Below are 20,758 nucleotides of genomic sequence, written 5' to 3'. Positions count from 1 at the left end.
CATTCTCAGGGGGGAACCTTTGTAAAATTATTTTCAAAGCAGTGGAATGCACCCCCCTCCACTACACCTTCCCCAACTCAAAACTCTTAAATTGCAGTGGTAACATTTGATTACATTATTTGACAATCTGAAAAAAATAATGAATTTTGATGAAAAAAAAATTAAAATCCACCCACTCCTTCACTTGGTAGATGCAAAAAACTATTTGGGGGACTTTTTTAAATTTCATTCCAACAAAAATAACTATAAAATTATGTGATATAACTTTTTAAAGCATTTGAAATACTCATAATCTGTGGATTAAAACTCAGAAAATTATTTTTAAAATTACCAACACAAAATGTCACCCTTAAGTGACACTTTGTCACTTTAAGTTAAATGTTTTCTAAGTTATAAAGGGTTGAAAACTTTTTTTTAAATAAAACGATATAGCTTATGACACCTCATTGGAAGGCCCTTTTAATGGCAAATAATAAATAAAGTACAAATAAAATAAAAATTGAAATTGGTTTAGTGGTATTGAAGTTATGATTAAAATATTTTGTTTTAGGTTATGTTGGGATACAATGTTACTGTATTTTAATGTAATGAAAACAGAACCATAAGAAACCCCAGTTTTATGGGATGTTTTATGAATTGAGCTCTGAGGATTTATTTTACATTTCCCAAAATTTCAATCATAGTAATTTGTTTAAAACCTTTTGTCCTGCCCGTTTCTTATTCATGACAGATACTGTTTCTTGCAATTTTTTACAAGTCATTCATTAAACGCTTGGGCAATTCTAGCACATTTATTTTGTTCTCCGTATGTAGAAATTAGTTCAGTCCTTTCTTCCAGATCATTTTATCAACAAAAATTTACAAAAGACATAAATGAAAGGCCAAATGGTAGACTAATAATCACAAATCAAATGCCAATTTTAACTAAAAAAAACTACAATTTAAACAGAATATGACAATAAATTAAATACAATAAATATTTTTTGCCACTAATTACATTATGAAAGAAAACAATTTGAAAAAATTTACCATAGAAACTGAGATTTCATTGACAACAATGGGATCTTCAGCTTTTTAAAACTGTAGAGTGCATTTGCCAGCTTTAGAATTCAAAATATCAAAGAACGGTAATTTCAGACCTAATGCTTTGAGCCAGTAACACTGTATCCCAACATAATCTAAAAAAAATCCTAACATAATCTAGAAAAACACATTTTTAATCATAACTTCAACACCAGTGAACCAATTTTTATTTTATTTATACCTAATTACTTGCCGTTAAAAGGGCCTTTCAATGAGGTGTTACAAGCTACATCATCTTGTTTAAAAAAAAAATAAGTTTTCAACCCTTGAAAATTTAGAAAACATTTAAAAGCGATTTTTTGTGTCAGCAATTTTAAAAATAATTTTCACAGATTATGATTATTTCAAATGGTTTAAAAAGTTATATCACATAATTTTACAGTTGTTTTTGTTGGACTAAAATTTTAAAAATGTACTACCCCAAATGGTTTTTTACACATAGTAAGTGAAGAAGGGGTGGGCGGATTTTAATTTTTTTCCACCAAAATTCATTATTTTTTGCGGATTGTAAAATAATGTAATCAGATGTTACCACTAACATTTATGATTTTTGAGTTTAGGTAGCTGTAGCAGAAAGGTGGGTTCCACCATTTTGAAAATAGTTTTAAAAATGTTCTCCCTGAGAATAGTATACATGGGTGCAAACAGAAATATGACGGGACTATTATTATTATTATTCAACAGATATATGTTGAATAATAAATGTGGTAACTTTTTAAATTTTATATATATATATATATATATATATATATATATATATAAAATATTTACTTATATGTATTTTTTATATTATTTATGTATATATATAATTTTTCTATATATATATTATATATATGTATTATATATTATTTAAATATTATATTGACTGAATAAGCAAATTTAAACATCATTTTATTGGGATAAAATGAATGAAGGCTTTTACTGGTTGCTGTAATTATAGTGCATAATTATTTGTGTTACATTTTCCCTATTGATAGATAAAAACTATCAAAAAAAAAAATAGCAATTAATTACAACTCGAGCTAAGTATAACAACGTGAAAACTCCTAATACTATGACATTTTGTGTGTTATAAATTAATGCTTTCTTTATTAAGTTTTTTTAAATATATAAACCTGTAATGATATGACAGAAATACTGGTTGATCTTTTACATAATTTTAGATTGTTTCTTGCAAACCGACTAATAAATTTCTGTTTCGTATCATGATGGCCGAGTGTATATAAACTAAATAATTAAGATAAACTTAAACATCACTTCATTATGATGATTGATTTTTCTTTGCAGGGTACCATCATTATAGTGTATATTTACTCGTATTTTATAAGATATAACTTTTTGTTTATGTAGTGATTAATAGAGATAAAGAAAATACTCACATAATGATTTTTTTCAAGATCGATACCCGTTCTGAAAAAACTGATGGTTGTCCAAATAATGAAAGATCGAATTTATAATTTAGCTGAGATACCTCTATTTATTCTTATTTAAAAAAAAAAACATTGATAATATGTGGCCCCTGCATTATGTGTACATGTATATAACTAGTCAAAAAAACGTTTAAGCCAGTAAAACGAGAATTGTTTATTTAAAAGTATACATAATTAAATTTGTTTTTAATAACATCTGTTAAGAAGATATATATATACTGTATAAATATTAATTATTAAAAATGTAAATGAAATATATCAATAAATATAAATTATAAATGTTGGTTTTATTATATAATTGTATATATGAATAATTATACAGATAAACTTCTATAAAAAAAAAATGTAATTTTATACTGTCGTTAAAAATAAAATTTATTAACCAAATAATAGTGTTTATATTTTACAGAAAATCATGCATTTCAGGATGATATCCAATTATGTCCTGAAATCTGACCAGTTGGATTTAAGGCAGTTAATGTACCTTCATCATTTTTAAATTCATTATTTTTAATATTGTTATGTAAGCTAATACTTGACCAGGGTTTTAGCAGTAACCTGGTGTTGGGTAAAGTTAAAAAAACACACAGCTAGTATTTGCCAAAAGAAATTGGACTTTAATGAAAACAAATGAATTTATGTTATAATTATCATAACCTTAAAAACTAAAAAGAAATTATGAAAATAACATAATTTAATGATACATGAGAATATCAACTGAAATCAGCGTCTGAACAATGATAGTTAAATGAAAAAATACATGAATATACGCTTCTAAATATAGATTTTGACAATATACATTTTTGACAAAGCCTGAAAGAGAACATGAAACACCTTAATTTTAATTATAACTTTAGAAAAATATAACATCAATAAACATAGTATGTCTGAAAAACTATTGCATTGCTGACAAATGCTGTAATATTGAAAAATTAGGAATGAACAAATGTCATTAACTTAGAAAAATAAATTACAGTAAATCTTAATTGGCACTGGCCTTTCCTGATTTATGAACCACAAACTTAACATTAAATAATGTAAAAATGTAATTCTAGTTTAACGTAGAAAAAGGACACAATAATATTACAGTACAAAAGAGTTAATTACAATATAATCACACTGAACTTAATTGAGCACATGAAATAGGTTGCAGCTGAACAATGACAGCCTTATGTAAGTAACCTGTCGTGACTGTACTTAAGTGAAATTGAAACTTGAACGGCATAGGTATGATGAACTGAATGTTCCACAAATTTGAATGATAACATAATGGTTTAACGTAATAAGTAATGAAAAACTGAACTTGCCTGTAGCACACAAATATTAGCCAGAGATGAACTCGTAAAAGCAAGTACAGATGAATACCTATGTAATCCTGGGCGTAGTCCGCACGGTGTATCAGGAATACAGAGGTGTGATGTGGTTTGGTGGTAGAAAGATGCGTAGGATCTCAGATGTGTAGTGATGAGTTTGAGATTCTGCTTGAATGAGAAATGTTACCACAAAGTTTGCAGGAGAGTATGGCCATAGGCGACTGCACTGGTGAGATGTTGGATTTACTCTGCCGAAAAGATGGCGAAAGAAAAAGGGGGAAACCAGATCCAGGTAGTGGTCAGGAGAGAGTGTGTGTAAAAGACAAGAGATGTGTGCATGTATTAGTAAGGGGACGAAAGAATAACGGGTGTATGAAAAGGGTGGCCAAAAATAACTCGATAGAAGAATGAACGCGGGCGCTAAGTATGACGGAGGGAGGGTCGAACACAAGAACAAGAACAAGAACAATAACGAACAAGAACAATAATAGAAACAGGTGGACTTTACAAACACAGAAATACGAAACAAAGTGAGATTTAAACATTCCTTGTAACAAAACAACGGGACCCACCCTAGCTTGGAATTCGTAGAAAATAACGGAAACTTTATGCCAGAATGGCGTAAACACCTGGTAAAACCTTTAGGTATTACCCAGGGTTAGGTAAGTCCATACCTGATCTTGGACTACAACCTAGAACCTTTCAGATGAAGGCAGAGATGTTATTTTGCCACCAATACTGGAAAAATGCATATAGAGTAAAACAATGTTAATTACATTTGTATTTTGTTAAAAGTAAGAAAATGTAATTATCAGCTGAAATTTGTTGCAGAGTGTTTAACCAGTGTTAAAAAAAAATATTTTACTGTATTAATATGTAAAATCCTTAGCACTGTTTCCAGAAGTACCAAACATTACTAATTAATGACTGTTAATAATCTAATATACTTTCCCAATAATCTCCATGTTTTTTGAATTTAAAATAATGTTCTAACTACAGTTTATACAAAAAATATCTACATTGTAAAACTATATATAGAAAGATTTTATATCAGGGGTGATTACTCTTGAGTTAGGTGTAAAGTCAGGAATGTTTCCAAAGCTATATTGGCAACTATTTTGAAATGGAACTACTACAAAAATTATTACACACATATACTTTGTCTAACAAGGGAAACTTAGAATAAAATTTCATAAAAATGAGAAAATGTCTGATTATAATTGCATCACAAACAGAAAAATGCTGAGTTAAAGTAGGATCTCATTTTTCTCAGGCAATGCATGAACGGAAGGAATATGATAAGAATTGTAATCTACACTACATAGAAATTAATTTAAAATAAAAAAAGGAAAAGTGGATAAAACATAATTTTGAAAATGATGTACAACGCTACAATTATTGTACATTCTACTAGTTAACAATTTTTCTTTTTGAAAAAAAAAATCATGTATAGTTTCAATGCTACCCATGTAAATTGGTTTTGTACTTATCAAGGATGAGAAATTCATTACAGAGCAGCAATTCTCAACCTTTTTGGAAGTGTGTAGCAACACACTTCCCAAAACCTAAAAAAGTTTATAATGAATATTTTGTGCCCCCCCCCCCCACACAAGGAAACCTAGTTAAAATTATTTAGCTGTGTTGATAGTGACGAGTATGGACATGCATGTATAAAGTGTACAAAGTAATTTACAGATTCCAACTTTATGTGTATGTGTTCCTTATTGTTTGGTCTGCTTGCATAATATTTGCTGTGAGAGTGTCATGTTCAAACATGCATATGATATGTTTGAATATGTCGTGCTCTCAGCAATATAAAAGAGGCATAAGGGATTGCAGAACATCAGTTTAGTTTCGAATACAAAGTGTGTGTTTGGTGCCTTATTTAAGTTTTAAAAGCAGTTTCATTGAAAATAATAATTAAGATTTTGGTTTTTTAGTGTGCGGCCAAACGGTGTAACTGTTTCTTATGCAAAATGGATAAATTTGTGAAAAAATGAAGTGAGTCATCTATATCCAATGAATAGATTGGTAAAAAGAGAAGATTGTACAGTGACAGTTATTTAAATTATGGTTTTACCTCATTGGATGGAAAGTCACAATACCTTGTTTGCTTTAAAGTCCTATCTGATGAAAGCATGAAACCATAAAAGTTAATTTGACACTTGGGGACTAAACATCCGAATCATAAAAGCAAACCCTTGGAATTTTTCAAAAGAAAAGAAAATTACATAATTTGAGAAATCAACGAGCTTCTATTTGTAAATCAAGTCAAACTGATAAAAGTACACTTGAAGCATCTATCTTGCAGCATTAAGAATAGTTAAGATGTCCAAACGTCACACAATCCCAGATAACCTCATATTGCCTGCTGCAGTTAGTATGGTTAATGTTTTTAATAGGCATGCAAGAAGCAAAAAAACTGAAAAAAATTCCACTTTCTACAGCATAAAGATGAATTGAAGACATGGCTGCTGATGTTTACAATTAGATAATTCAGCCAGTGAGTTCAAGTTAATGTTTTAGTATTTAATTTGATGAATCAGCAAACACTTCTCAATTCTTATGTTTTGTAAGATATGAATAGATCATTAAAAAAAAAAAATATGTTATTTTGCAAACCAATACCTGGTCATGCAACAGGACATGTCTTTTTGATGTTTTTTATAAAGCTACTTAAAAACTATATAATATAAATTGAACAAGATGTACTGCAATATGTAGTGATGATGCAAAGGTAATTAAGTTTACTTTCTTTCTTGGACAAGAATGAAAAAAATTTAAGATTTCAACAGATTAAAGTGTTTTAATGCATTTATAATGAATATAAACTTTTTTAGTTGTTAATGTAATTTATTATTTATCGCAACATCCCAAACCTTACAAACTGGCCTCATGATTAAAATTAACAATCATGTTTACTTAAAATTAAAAACTACCATTACGTGTTTATTCTTTCAGTTTTGAAAATGTACTGACTACACCGTATAAAAGAGTATACATTCACATGTATATCCATCAGCAGGTGTTCGTCTATGGTGTGCTCTCTCTCTCTCTCTCTCTCTCTCTATATATATATATATATAGATGAAAGTATAGGTAGGAGAAGAAAAGTAACTGAGCACACTGTAGGCGAACACCGGCTGATGGATGAACAAATATATATAATGTTCACAGTTATAAGTGTATAAGGATATAGTTTTTAAGGATATACATATGTAGATACAATTATATGTATTCATAATTGCTCCGAAACTGTAAATTCATAAATTTACATGCTCCAAAAATTTCACTGAAAAAAAGCAACTAATTTTTCAACGATAACTTACTTCCTTTATTATTAAGCTATCCATAATCATTCAAAAAATCATTTTGCAGTGAATTTCAAGGACTACAAGGCATGTTAAGTTCAGATTCCTTGAGCCCTTCTTTTTTTAAATTTTTGAGTTTAAAGGGCTTGGGGAAGGTGGTCCTTACATTCAGATATAAAATTCTAATGATGCGCCCTTACATTCAAATACAAAATTCTAACGATGATATCTCAATCAATTTTTATTCTACAGAAATAAAAAAAAACCATAACTTTCAATAAAAAAAAACTAAATTTTTGTATTCTAGCATTTTTCTTCATTTTTACTGATAATAATTTTTTCTACAAAATGTAATTAAGATTATTATTATGGTACAGAATGTGTAGCTGATTGAAGGTATGGGTAAAAAGTCCTTTATGCTTTTTAAATTGAATTCATGTATTTTATATCAACAAAAGTAACAATCATTGTTATGATTAGTTGGTTCTCTCCAAAGTAAAAAGACTATTATTTTTCTTTGTGACCACTGGCTCTTCAATACACTCTGAACAAACCTTATGAGGAGCCCAAGATTTGTCTTGGTCTCCTAATTTCACCCCAAAATATGCAAAATATAATTTTTATATAAATTTTGAAATGTTATTTTGTTTTTTTTTTTTACAGTAAAGTTTCCGCAAATATAGCAAAAAGAGTCAGGTGTATTGACACAGCCTCTTGACACCATTGGAATTTAATTTAATAAAAACTTGTAAAATAAAAATTACATAAAATTAAAAAGAGTTATGAAAAAAGATTGTAATATATATTAAAAAATTATGATTAAAAATATTATAAGTTAAATGTATGAAATTGTCACAAACTAATAGTGCAAATGTACACAACAGTTGTAAACAAGAGATAAATATTAAAAAACAAATCTGCCAAACAAAACATTGCTGACAAACACTGATTACTATTAACCATAGGATAATTTAGTAATTATATACTAAATTATGCATATAATATCATGCTATATTAGTTATAGCAGAGTAAGGTGACAATTTTGTATGTAGTATTTATACAGAGTATAATTTTTTCAAACTTTTTAAATTTATTTGAACTTATACATGTATATGCAATATATACATATTTATATAGCCTATGACACTCCCAATGACATAAGGATTCCAATGCAGGGTCATACATTTAAATCGGTTCAGCCACTGAGCAGCTACGATGGAACAAACCCCCCCAAAAAAAAATTTTCAAACCTAAAACAAATTCATCCTAAATACATTATACTCCTTTCTGGGCAGTAATGGAAAAAGGTATTGAACTTAATTTTTTGTCTAGAACAGCAGATGGTGAGGAGACAGGCACACAATAACAGGAAAATGATCACATGTAGTAACATGAAAATTGCTGTATGTACAGTTAAGTTATAGATTTTTTACTGTTTAACTTCTTTGTCATAAATCCACTATATTTTTATTCAAAATATCAACTTCTTGCATTTTCATATATAAAAAAAATTATGATAGTTTATTTAAATAACAGTTTTACAGAATGATCCTTTGTAATATATCATCTATAGATCGAACAAAAAAAGACAAATTGTGAAATCTTTCATGATGGAATTTTTTTTATATTTTCCCATTTTCAAACCAAAAAATCTATTGAAATCATTAGATAGATTCCAGAAAATTTTACCATCGCAGACCTGTGTTGTGATTAATGATTGATGATAGATTATAATTCATGTGATGAATAACACCCGATTTGACAATTTTATGGTCAACATAAAATTTAGAACTGAAAAAGGAGTAGATGTTCTATATAATATATGCTGAATCTGAATATGTATTCTTAAACAACCCACCACATAACATTCTTAAATTACAACACCTTAAACTTATCACCACAACACCTTTAATTTGTTTGTTCCATCATTTGTGGAACAAATTAGTATGTTTGTATGTTTGCTTATTTACATCTGATGTAGATTGTGATGCATACCGTAAACAGATTTATATTTGATACATAACAGTTGAATGATATCATTTCAAGTCAAGCCAGACATGTCAGTGAGTAAAGTAATGAGTAATTCAGTGTAATTCATCTACAGCTGAGTTTCCAAGAGCCGCGTTCAACTCTTGAAAAGAAGATTACAGAGAATTCACCACAAAAAATCGATGAAACCAGTAAGTATCAAATCTGCTAAAAACTGCTTATAAACATTATTTTGACTGTCCTTTGGGAGACCAAGATAAATCCTGGGCTCCATATGTAACATGCATCAAGTGTTACTTAAACTAACCCAGTAATTAAAAGGAAACCCTTTAACAGGCAAATTATCTAAAAGTAACTTAAAGGCAGTGTGGTAGTATAACTTGAATAAGTTTTCTTCTATACTGGTAGCACATGCTGTAGGACTGAAAGAAATATATTAAAGTATGTCAAAAATTGTAAAAGCTATTAATTATTATGAACACTCATGGCGAATCATCACTGACATGAAAGCGATAGGGCTTCTTCTCAGTCTCCAGAAAGGCTTTTCAAAATATATGTGTTTCTTGTGTTTATGGGATAGTCGAGCTACAGTAAACACTACGCACTTAAAAACTGGCCAAAAAGAAATCAGTTTACTCCAGGAAAGGAAAATGTTATCAATATCCTCCTTGTCGAAGTAGATCATATTATTTTACCATTTCTACAGATAAAACTAGGCCTGATGAAGAATTTTTTAAAAGCATTAAATAAAGATGGAAGTGGGTTTAAATATTTAGCTGAGGTTTTTTCATGATTAAGTGAAGCCAAATTAAAAGAGTGAATATTCATTGGGCCACAAATAAGTAAATTCTTTTGTGGAAATATATTTGACTGCAAACTGAATCCTAAAGAACTAGCAGCATGAAGGTCATTCAAAGATGTTGTTACTGATTTTCTTGGAAACAAAAAGGATGAAAACCAAGATTGGTTTATAAATTAACTCCTAGCGAAACTACAAAAATTTAGGCTGCAGAATGTCATTGAAAATTCATTTTCTACAATGTCATTTTGACTTTTTCCCTTTAAACTTGGGTGACATCAGTGACGAACAAGGAGAAAGATTCCACCAATATATATTGGAGATGGAACATTGATATCAAGGCAGATGTAATAAATCTATAATGAGTGACAAATGCTGGATGATAAAAAGAAAAGATTTCACTGAACACAAAAGGAAAAGAAGAAAAAAGAAATTAAAATAAACGTAAATGTCTGCAAAATAAAGATAGGAATTTTAATTGTAATTTATTTATTTATTTATTATTTTTGTATTCTATTCTTTAAGAAATTTCTCAATATTTTAAAGGGTCATAACTAAAAATCTGAGGGTGATGAAGAAAAAACTAATTTCATTTTAAGATTTGGTGTAAAAAATACATTCTTCTAATTCACCTACTTTTATTTCAGTACCAATTTTTTTTTTTTTTTTTTTTTTTTTGTTGACCTGTATGTTGATTGATAATTCATGTTTGATGATAAATGTTTGTGACTGGTGATAATGCATCGATCATTATCATGGGGACTGATGAATGATAAATTGATTTTTGATGATGATCAATGATTGATGGTGACTGATCAAGATTGATAATTGATTATGATGACAATGATGACGGTGGTGATGGAAATACTATTATTGATAATCATTTTAATGATGATAATGATAATGAATATGAAAATGATGATTTCTATGATATACCTATTACAATTGAAAATGAAAAAAATTGAAACTTGTTAATTACCCAAATTCATCGCAATCATAATAAAAAGTTAATAACAATAAAAAAACAATATAATTAATAAAATTAATTAAATCAGTTGTATTTGAAATATTGCATAATTTATCATTATTGAACTTAATGGAAAGCACCAGTACATGTAAAAAACTAACCTGCTGATCTAGTAGCAGTTAAATTGTATAATTATAATCCATATTGTAAAAACTGATTAATGACATATTTTAAGAATTAGTTACATTATGAATTCGTCGTTCCATATTAGAATTTTGTTGTTTTTTTTTTTGTAGATTTAGAATACAGGATATGAAATAACATAAAGACCATTTAAAATATTTAAATAATGTACAAATGGGCACATACAGTTTTTCCCTCCTGCTTTCCCTACACCTGTAACTGATAGAAGTTTTCTATTTTAATTTCAACTTCCTGTATTTGACAAGATTATATTTGTAATATTAAATCAACATCAATGTATTATTACAATAGTATCCAGTATCTCTTTATAACTTGTTAACGAAAAATGGCTATATGGTTTCAGTTTAACAAAAACAGAATTAAATTTTGAAGAAACAAAGTTAAAGTATATTTAGAAATTCTAAGTTCAAAAAAAATGTTTTTTTCGAGTTGGTTGCTTCAGTATTAAAAAGGGGTTTAAACAGTTTCCAATTAGCTGTGCTGAAACTGTTTATTAATTTAGATCTAACAGAATTGTTTAACTATTGTCAGTTTTGAATAACCTCAAATTTGTGAACTGCAGTAGTTCTGAAATTACACATCTCATCTTTTAAATTAATTTTAAAGGTTAATTTTGAGTGTTAGTTTTATATCATACTGTTGTTAGCTGCCCATGTAACAAAACAAGCAATTTTTTGAGAGCAAGTGCTGCATTCTGCGCCTGTTGTTGAAGCAGACTACGTGATTTTCATTTATGAAGTGCATACTAGTTTGATTGAAATGGTTTATAGTTAGTAGGATGATTTACTAATACGTTTTGTATTTTTCAAATATTGCAATATTATTTTTGATAAATATTACGAAATTTCATAAAATGAATTCAACTTTAACAGTTTTAGTTAGTAGATATTAGGAGTTGATATTCTCAAAAATGAATTTACAGAAAGTGTATGGAAATAATTACAAATTCCTGTAATATTTTCATTTTTATCATACAATTTTGTTTTTTCCGAACGATACAACAGTTTAAAACGAAAGCATGCATTAATGGCGGCACACTTGATTGAAGTCGATTAAACGAGTCGAGTTCGATTCTGCACGTATTTTATAAAGTGTTACTTGGAAGGTTATGTTTACGTTGCAAACTGATAGCTGTTCTGTTAAGCTGTTTGAATGTTATACGTGCGTTTGGTCTTTATAGTGGTGTTTGTTAAATAAAAGATTTTTATTTAGTAATCTGAAATGAAACCAGTTACGGTTACCTTTCTTCATCCGGACTTGGGTATTGGTGGAGCTGAAAGATTGGTAATTGATGCCGCATTAGCGTTGAAGAATAAGGGTTTTGAAGTAAATTTCGTTACAGCTCATTACGACTCTTCACACTGTTTTAAAGAAACTTGTGATGGAACGTTTTCAATTACTGTTGTAGGTGACTGGTTGCCAAGATCATTATTTGGACGTTTTAATGCAGTTTGTGCTTACATTCGTATGATATATGCAGCTTTATATTTAATATTTTTTTCGGGTATAAAGCCAGATTTAGTGGTCTGTGATATTGTATCAGCGTGTATTCCAATTCTCCACTTTGGTGTTAAAAATGTTTTGTTTTATTGTCATTTTCCTGATCAACTTTTAAGCTTACCAGGTAACAATTTAAAAAAGTTGTATCGTTTACCAATTAATTGGCTTGAAGAACGAACTACAGGATGTGCTGATAAAATTTTAGTTAATAGTGAATTTACTCGTGGAGTATTTAAAAACACCTTTACTTCTCTCAATATTATTCCAGATGTACTTTATCCTTCCATTAATACTAAGCATTTTGATAGTGAAAAACCTAACAGTTTAAAAGAATTAAATTTGAATTTATCTGAAGATGCTATATTAATTTTATCTATTAATCGTTATGAAATAAAGAAAAATGTGAAATTGGCCATATCTGCCTTGCATGAATTAAAAAATATTGTTGAAAATTACGTTTGGGAAAAAATTAATTTGGTAATTGCCGGTGGTTATGATCCAAGAGTTGAAGAGAATGTTTATTACTTAAGTGAACTTAAAAATTATGCCAAAGAAATGAATTTGATAGAAAAAGTACACTTCTTAAAATCACCTTCTGACAAAGAAAAATTTTCTTTATTGATGAATTGCAGATTATTAGTTTATACACCATCAAATGAACATTTTGGCATTGTACCGCTTGAAGCAATGTATGCTAAAAAACCAGTAGTTGCTGTAAACTCAGGAGGACCAACTGAAACAATAAGTGACAATGTATGTGGTTTCTTATGCGAACCAACACCAAGTGAATTTGTTAAAGCAATGAAAATACTATTGGAAGATGAGAGTAAAGCCATAAAAATGGGAAATGAAGGCCGTAAAAGATTTGAGGAACTATTTTCATTTAATGCATTTACCAATCAGTTAAACTCTATTGTTAATAATATGTTAAATAAAAATAAAACTGATTAATTTTATTTATAATTACATTAATATAATTATTCCATATATTCGTTGACATTATTATTGAATAATTAACGCGTATTTAAGTATAAGTGTATGCAAATATGTTAATTTTAAATCCCATATTTAAACTCAAATAAACTTTATTTTTGAACTGTATTTTATTATTGTTTTAAATTTTTAAAGTGCTTTAATAGAACTAGCAGAATTAAGGTAAAAGTCAAGTTTCAATTATTTCATTTAAACATGCAGATATATGTTCAGGTTACAGCATATGGACTGCATATCAATCTGGTTTTGAATTAGCAATAACTTGCATGCTAATTTTAAATTTAATGAACATTTTTGTGTAAAAAAATTAAACTTCATTACTGATAAAGAACAATAAAAATTATAAAATATTTTTATTATATTAATTTTTTTAAATAATTAATTCTTAATTATTTTGATTAATATTAATGTCTGTTCTATAATGGATGATGAATTATGTAGTGCAATCTTTAAAAGTGTATTACAGTATGGGTGAAGTTATGTAATTATTACAGTTATATAATTATATATATTGATACTTACTTACGTATTAACGCAACCGCAGCTACAGCATTATTTAAAAACAAAGTAGTCAATTGGATTTCGGTGGAAAATGAACAATCTCTTTATTAGTTTTAATAAATGGTTATTTATATTTATTTATTTTATAAATATAATTTAACCAAACTTAACCTACGCTCGCTAACATTGACTAATTAACACCGTAATTTTTTTGAGTATTTATGTAATAAATTCAGTAATTATTGCAATTATTTATTATTTAAATAATCAAAACACTCCTGTTAATTAGTCAAGGTTAGCAAGCGTAGGTTAAGTTTGGTTAAATTATATTTATAAAATAAATAAATATAAATATTTATTTATTAAAATTAATAAAGAGACTGTTTTGAATCTATGTTAAACTCTATAACGACCCATTTTCCACCGAAATCCGATTGACTACTTTGTTTTTAAATAAAGCTGTAGCTGTGGTGGCGTTAATATGTAAGTACCTATATATTATAAGTATATTATATTATTATAATAGTTATACCATTATATAACGGCACTCTGTTATATAATGGAATAATTTTTTTTTTTTTTTTAAGAAACAGCTACTGACTGACATATTCTGTGTTTCATTTCCATAATACGTGAATGTATGTTGTCATTGGTTCATATAATAATAACTTTAAAATTCATATTGGATGAAGTAAATATAGTGAGAAGGCAGCATTATGCAGAATTTGACACTTTAAAGGTGAATGTATGTTCTCATTGGTTCATATTATATAGGCTTTAAGATCTTAATGGATGTAGTACAGACTTTGAGAGGGTACCATTAGGTGCAAAATTTGATGCTGATAGGTGAATATATGTTGGCAATAGTTCATATTATATAGGCTTTCGAATTTATTTTCTATGAAGTAAACACAGTGAGAGAGCAACATTAAGCGTAGGATTTGATTCTGAAATGGGAATGTATGTTCGCATAGGTTCATATTATATATCCTTTCCAATTCATATTGGATGAAGTAAACACAAACAATAAATGAAGAATTTGATACTGTTATGTGAATGTATTTTGGCATTGGTTGATATATATAGGATTTCCAACTCATATTGGATGTTGTTAACACAGTAAAAGTCCAAATTTAGTGCAGAATTTGATACCGATAAGTAAATGTATGTGGTCATTTTTTCATATTATACAGGCTTTCAAATTCAAATTGGATGTAGTAAACATACTAAAAGGCTAACATTAAGATTTGAATGTGATACTTATAGGTGAATTTATGTTGGCATTGAATCATATTATATAGGCTTTCAAATTCATATTGAATGTAATAAACACAATGATAGAGCAAAAATAAGTGAAGAATTTGATTTGCTAGGTGAATGTATGTTGGCATTGGTTCGTTTTATATTATCATTCAAATTTTTATTGGATGTAGTAAACGCAGTCAGAGGTTTACATTAGGTGCAGTATTTGATACTGATAGGTGAATGTATGTTGACATTGGTTCATATTATATAGGCTTTCAAATTCATAATGAATGTAGTAAAAACATTGATAGGACAACATTAAGTGAAAATTGGATACTGATAGGTAAATGTATGTTGACATAGCTTCATGTTATATAGGCTTTCAAATCATATTGGTTTTAGTAATCACAGTGCGAGGGCAACATTAAATGCAGTATTTGATACTGAAAGAGGAATGTATGTTCGTATAGGTTCATATTATATAAACTTTCAAATTCATATTGGATGAACAAAACACAAACAATTAATGAAGAATTTTATACTGTTACGTGAATATATGTTGGCATTGGGTCATATATATATATATATATATATATATATATAGGCTTTCCAATTCATATTGGATGTTGTTAACACAGTGAAAAGGCAAAGATGTAGTAAACACAGTCAGAGGGCTACATTAAGTGCAGTATTTGATACTGATAGGTAAATGTATATTGTCATTTTTTCATATTAAAATGGCTTTCAAATTCATATTGAATGTAGTAAACACGGTGTAAGGGCAAAAAGTGCTGAATTTGATAATCATAAGTGAATGTATGTTGTCATTAGTTCATACTATATAGGCTTTCAAATTTATAATGCATGTAGTACACACATTGAGAGGGTACCATTAGGTGCAAAATTTGATAATGATAGGTAAATGTATGTTGGTAATTGTTCATATTATATAGGCTTTCAATTTTATATTCCATGAAGTAAACACAGTGGCAGTGCAATATTAAGCGCAGAATTTGATACTGAAAGGGGAATTTATTTTCGCATAGGTTCATATTATATATCCTTTCAAGTTCATATTGGATGAACAAAACACAAACAATAAGTTAAGAATTTTATACTGTTACGTGAATGTATGTTTGCATTAATTCATATGTATATAGGCTTTCCATTTCATATTGGATGTTGTTAACACAGTGAAAAGGCAGAATTATGTGCAGAATTTAATACTGATAGGTAAATCATGATAGGTCTGTTGCCATTGTTTCATATTGTAGAGGTATTCCAATTCATATTGGATGTAGTAAGTCAGAGGGCTACATTAAGTGCAGTATTTGATACTGATAGGTAAATGTAGGATGTCATTTTTTCATATTATGCAGGCTTCAAATTCTCATTGGATGTAGTAAACACACTAAAAGGCCAACATTAAGATTTGAATTTGATACTTATAGGTGAATTTATGTTGGCATTGATTCATATTATATAGGCTTTCAAATTCATAAAACATGTAGTAAAAACAGCTAGAGCACAATATTAGGTATAAAATTTGATACTTATTGTTAAATGTATTTTGTCATTAGTTCATTATATATTTGTATTAATTCATAATGGATAAAGCAAACGCAGTCAGAGGGCTAAATAAAGTGCAGAAGTTGAAACATAAAAGGGAATGTATGCTGGCATAGGTTCATATTATATAGGCTTTCAAAATCATATTGGATCTAGTAAACACAGTGAGAGGGTACCAATTAGTGCAATATTTGATACTCATAGGTGAATGTATGTTCTCATTGGTTCATATAATATTGGTATTAAAATTCATATTGGATGTAGTAAATGCAGTCAGTGGGCTACATTAAGTGCAGTATTTGATACTGGTACGTGAATGTATGTTATCATTGGTTCATATTATAATGGCTTAAAAATTCATATTGGATGTAGTAAACACAGTGTATGGGCAAAAAAGTGCTGAATTTGGTAATCATAAGTGAATGTATGTTGTCATTAGTTCATACTATATAGGCTTTCGAATTTATAATGGATGTAGTACACACTTTGAGAGGGTACCATTAGGTGCAAAATTTGATAATGATAGGTTAATGAAAGTTGGTAATTGTTCATATTATATAGGCTTTCAAATTTATATTCGATGAAGTAAACACAGTGAGAGGGCAACATTAAGCGCAGAATTTGATACTGAAGGGGAATGTATGTTCGCATAGGTTCATATTATATATCCTTTCAAATTCATATTAGATGAACTAAATACAAACAATAAGTGAAGAAATTAATACTGTTACGTGAATGTATGTTTGCATTGGTTCATATATATAGGCTTTCAAATTCATATTGGATGTTGTTAACACAGTGAAAAGGCAAAATTAAGTCCAGAAATTGATATAGGTAGGTAAATGTATGTTGTCATTGTTTCATATTCTATAGGCATTCCAATTCAGATTGGATGTAATAAACTGAGTAAGAGGGCTGCATTATGAGCAGTATTTAATACTGATAGGTGAACGTGTGTTGACATAGGTTCATGTTATATAGGCTTTCAAATTCATATTGGTTTTTGTAATCACATTGTGAGGGCAACATTAAATACAGAATATGGCACTCTGAGGTGAATGTATGTTCTCATTGGTTAATATTATATAGGCATTCAAATTCATATCAGAATTAGCAAACGCAATGTCAGGCGGATACGTTAAGTGCAGTATTTGATACTGATAACTGAATGTATGTTGCATTGGTTCATGTTAAATAGTCTTTAAATTCGTATTGCTTGTTGTTAACACAGTGAGAGGGTACCATTAGGTGCAGAATTTGATACTGATATGTGAATGTATGTTGTCATTGGTTCATAATATATAGGCTTTCACATTCATATGGAAAGTAGTAACTACAACGAGATAGCTATAATAAGTGAAGAATTTTATCGTGCTAGGTGAATGTATGTTGGCATTGGTTCATATTATAATGGCTTTAAAAATCATATTGGATGAAGTAAACACAGGGAGAGGGCAACATTAAGTGCAGAATATGATACTCATAGGTGAATGTATGTTGTCAGTGGTACATATTCAGATTACACATCAGTAAATCTATTGTCATCATATAACGCTTCCAACATACACTTCATTTTATCATAACCAAGTTCAGGCTCATGAAGTATCACAGCCGGATCTAATGATGATAGACCCGTCACAACTTTATATTTTAAAGGACTTCGTTCAACAAGCTTTGAGATGAGTTTGTCACTCTTTACAAAACCTCAATTCAGCAACTTCTTAGAAAATTTACGTAACTTAAAGAAAATTGACTGGGATTCCACAATACTAAATATCTGAAAGAAATAAAAACATAAGAAGTTGATGAATTGAGGTTTTATAAAGACAAACTGTCTGTGTATTTAGTACATACAATATGAATTTGAAAGCCTATATATTATGAATTAAACACAGTGAGAGGGCAACATTAAGCGCAGAATTTGATACTGAAAGGGGAACGTATATTCACATAGGTTAATATAATATATCCTTTCAAATTCATATTAGATGAACTAAATAGAAACAATAAGTCATGAATCTGTTACTGTTACGTGAATTTATGTTAGCATTGGTTCATATATATATATATAGGCTTTCCAATTTATATTGGATGTTGTTGTTAACACAATAAAAAGGCTAAATTAAGCCCAGATATTGATACTGATAGATAAATGTATGTTGCCATTGTTTCATATTCTAGACACATTCCAATTCATATTGGATGTAGTAAACACAGTCAGAGGGCTACATTAAAAGCAGTATTTGATAGTGATAGGTAAATGTATGTTTTCATTTTTTCATATTATACAGGCTTTCAAATTCATAATGAATGTAGTAAACACAACGAGAGAGCAAAAATAAGTGAAGAATTTGATCTTGCTAGGAGAATGTATGTTGGCATTGGTTCGTATTATATTAGCATTAAAATTTTTATTGGATGTAGTAAACGCAGTCAGAGGGCTACATTAGGTGCAGTATTTGATACTGCTAGGTGAATGTAGTTTGTCATTGGTTCATATATATATATATATATATATATATAGGTTTTCCAATTTATATTGGATGTTGTTGTTAACACAATGAAAAGGCCAATTTAAGTCCAGAATTTGATACTGATAGGTAAATGTATGTTGCCATTGTTTCATATTCTAGAGTCATTCCAATTCATATTGAATGTACTAAACACAGTGAAAGGGCATATTAAGTGCAGAATTTCATGCTGATAGGTGAATGTATTTTGGCATTGGTTCATATTATAATGGCTTTAAAATTCATATTAGCTGATGTAAACACAGGGAGAGGGCAACATTAAGTGCAGCAATTGATACACATAGTTGAATGTATGTTGTCATTGGTTCATATTATATTGGCATTCAAATTCATATTGGATGTAGTAAAGACAGGGAGAGCGCAACATTAAGTGTAGAATTTGATACAAAAAGGGGATTGTATGTTCGCGTAGGTTCATATTATATATGCTTCAAATTCATATTGGGTGTACTAAACACTGTGAAAGGGCAATATTAATTGCAGAATTTGACTGATAGGTGAATGTATGTGTTCATTGGTGCATAATATATAGGCTTTCAAATTCATAATGCATGTACTAAAAACAGCTTGAGGACAACATTAGGTAAAATATTTGGTACTGGTAGGTGAATGTATGTTGTCATTAATTCATAATATATAGGCTTTCAAATTAATATTGAAGGCAGTAAACAGAATGTAAGGGAAAAAAGTGCTGAATTTGATAATCATAAGTGAATGTATGTTGTCATTATTTCATACTATACAGGCTTTCAAATTTATAATGGATGTAGTACACGCTTTGAGAGGGTACCATAAGGTGCAAAATTTGATAATGATAGGTAAATGTATGTTGGTAATTGTTCATATTATATAGGCTTTCAATTTTATATTCCATGAAGTAAACACAGTGACAGTGCAATATTAAGCGCAGAATTTGATACTGAAAGGGGAATTTATTTTCGCATAGGTTCATATTATATATCCTTTCAAGTTCATATTGGATGAACAAAACACAAACAATAAGTTAAGAATTTTATACTGTTACGTGAATGTATGTTTGCATTAATTCATATGTATATAGGCTTTCCATTTCATATTGGATGTTGTTAACACAGTGAAAAGGCAAAATTATGTGCAGAATTTAATACTGATAGGTAAATCATGATAGGTCTGTTGCCATTGTTTCATATTGTAGAGGTATTCCAATTCATATTGGATGTAGTAAACAAAGTCAGAGGGCTACATTAAGTGCAGTATTTGATACTGATAGGTAAATGTAGGATGTCATTTTTTCATATTATGCAGGCTTCAAATTCTCATTGGATGTAGTAAACACACTAAAAG

The 20,758-nt window shown here is 28.8% G+C and overlaps 3 protein-coding genes across 4 annotated transcripts in view; all 3 read left to right on the top strand.

Annotated features, from left to right (window-relative positions):
• Positions 1–2,880, top strand: part of LOC142327916 (protein eva-1 homolog C-like) — a 475,977-nt gene extending 473,097 nt beyond the window's left edge. The window contains exon 10 of one of the 2 annotated variants that reach the window (XR_012757123.1): positions 2,481–2,880. The gene's annotated coding sequence lies outside the window, so the exon portion shown is untranslated. The remainder of the gene's footprint in view (positions 1–2,480) is intronic. The other variant, XR_012757124.1, reaches the window with a different exon arrangement.
• Positions 2,881–12,176: 9,296 nt separating this feature from the next.
• Positions 12,177–13,697, top strand: Alg2 (alpha-1,3/1,6-mannosyltransferase Alg2). Its single transcript, XM_075370919.1, has one exon. It carries the CDS (start codon positions 12,318–12,320, stop codon positions 13,545–13,547), a length of 1,230 nt encoding a protein of 409 aa, XP_075227034.1. The 5' UTR covers positions 12,177–12,317; the 3' UTR covers positions 13,548–13,697.
• Positions 13,698–17,112: 3,415 nt separating this feature from the next.
• Positions 17,113–20,758, top strand: part of LOC142327938 (uncharacterized) — a 77,276-nt gene continuing 73,630 nt past the window's right edge. Inside the window, exons 1-2 of the mRNA XM_075371330.1 lie at positions 17,113–17,212; positions 19,196–19,288. Of these exons, the coding sequence (XP_075227445.1) occupies positions 17,113–17,212; positions 19,196–19,288 (193 nt within the window). The remainder of the gene's footprint in view (positions 17,213–19,195; positions 19,289–20,758) is intronic.

This window comes from Lycorma delicatula, chromosome 7 (genome assembly GCF_047948215.1).
Source record: "Lycorma delicatula isolate Av1 chromosome 7, ASM4794821v1, whole genome shotgun sequence".
In the NCBI taxonomy this organism is placed as follows: Eukaryota; Metazoa; Arthropoda; class Insecta; order Hemiptera; family Fulgoridae; genus Lycorma; species Lycorma delicatula.
Note: the sequence above shows the minus strand (reverse complement) of the source record. Positions and strands in the feature narration are given on the sequence as shown.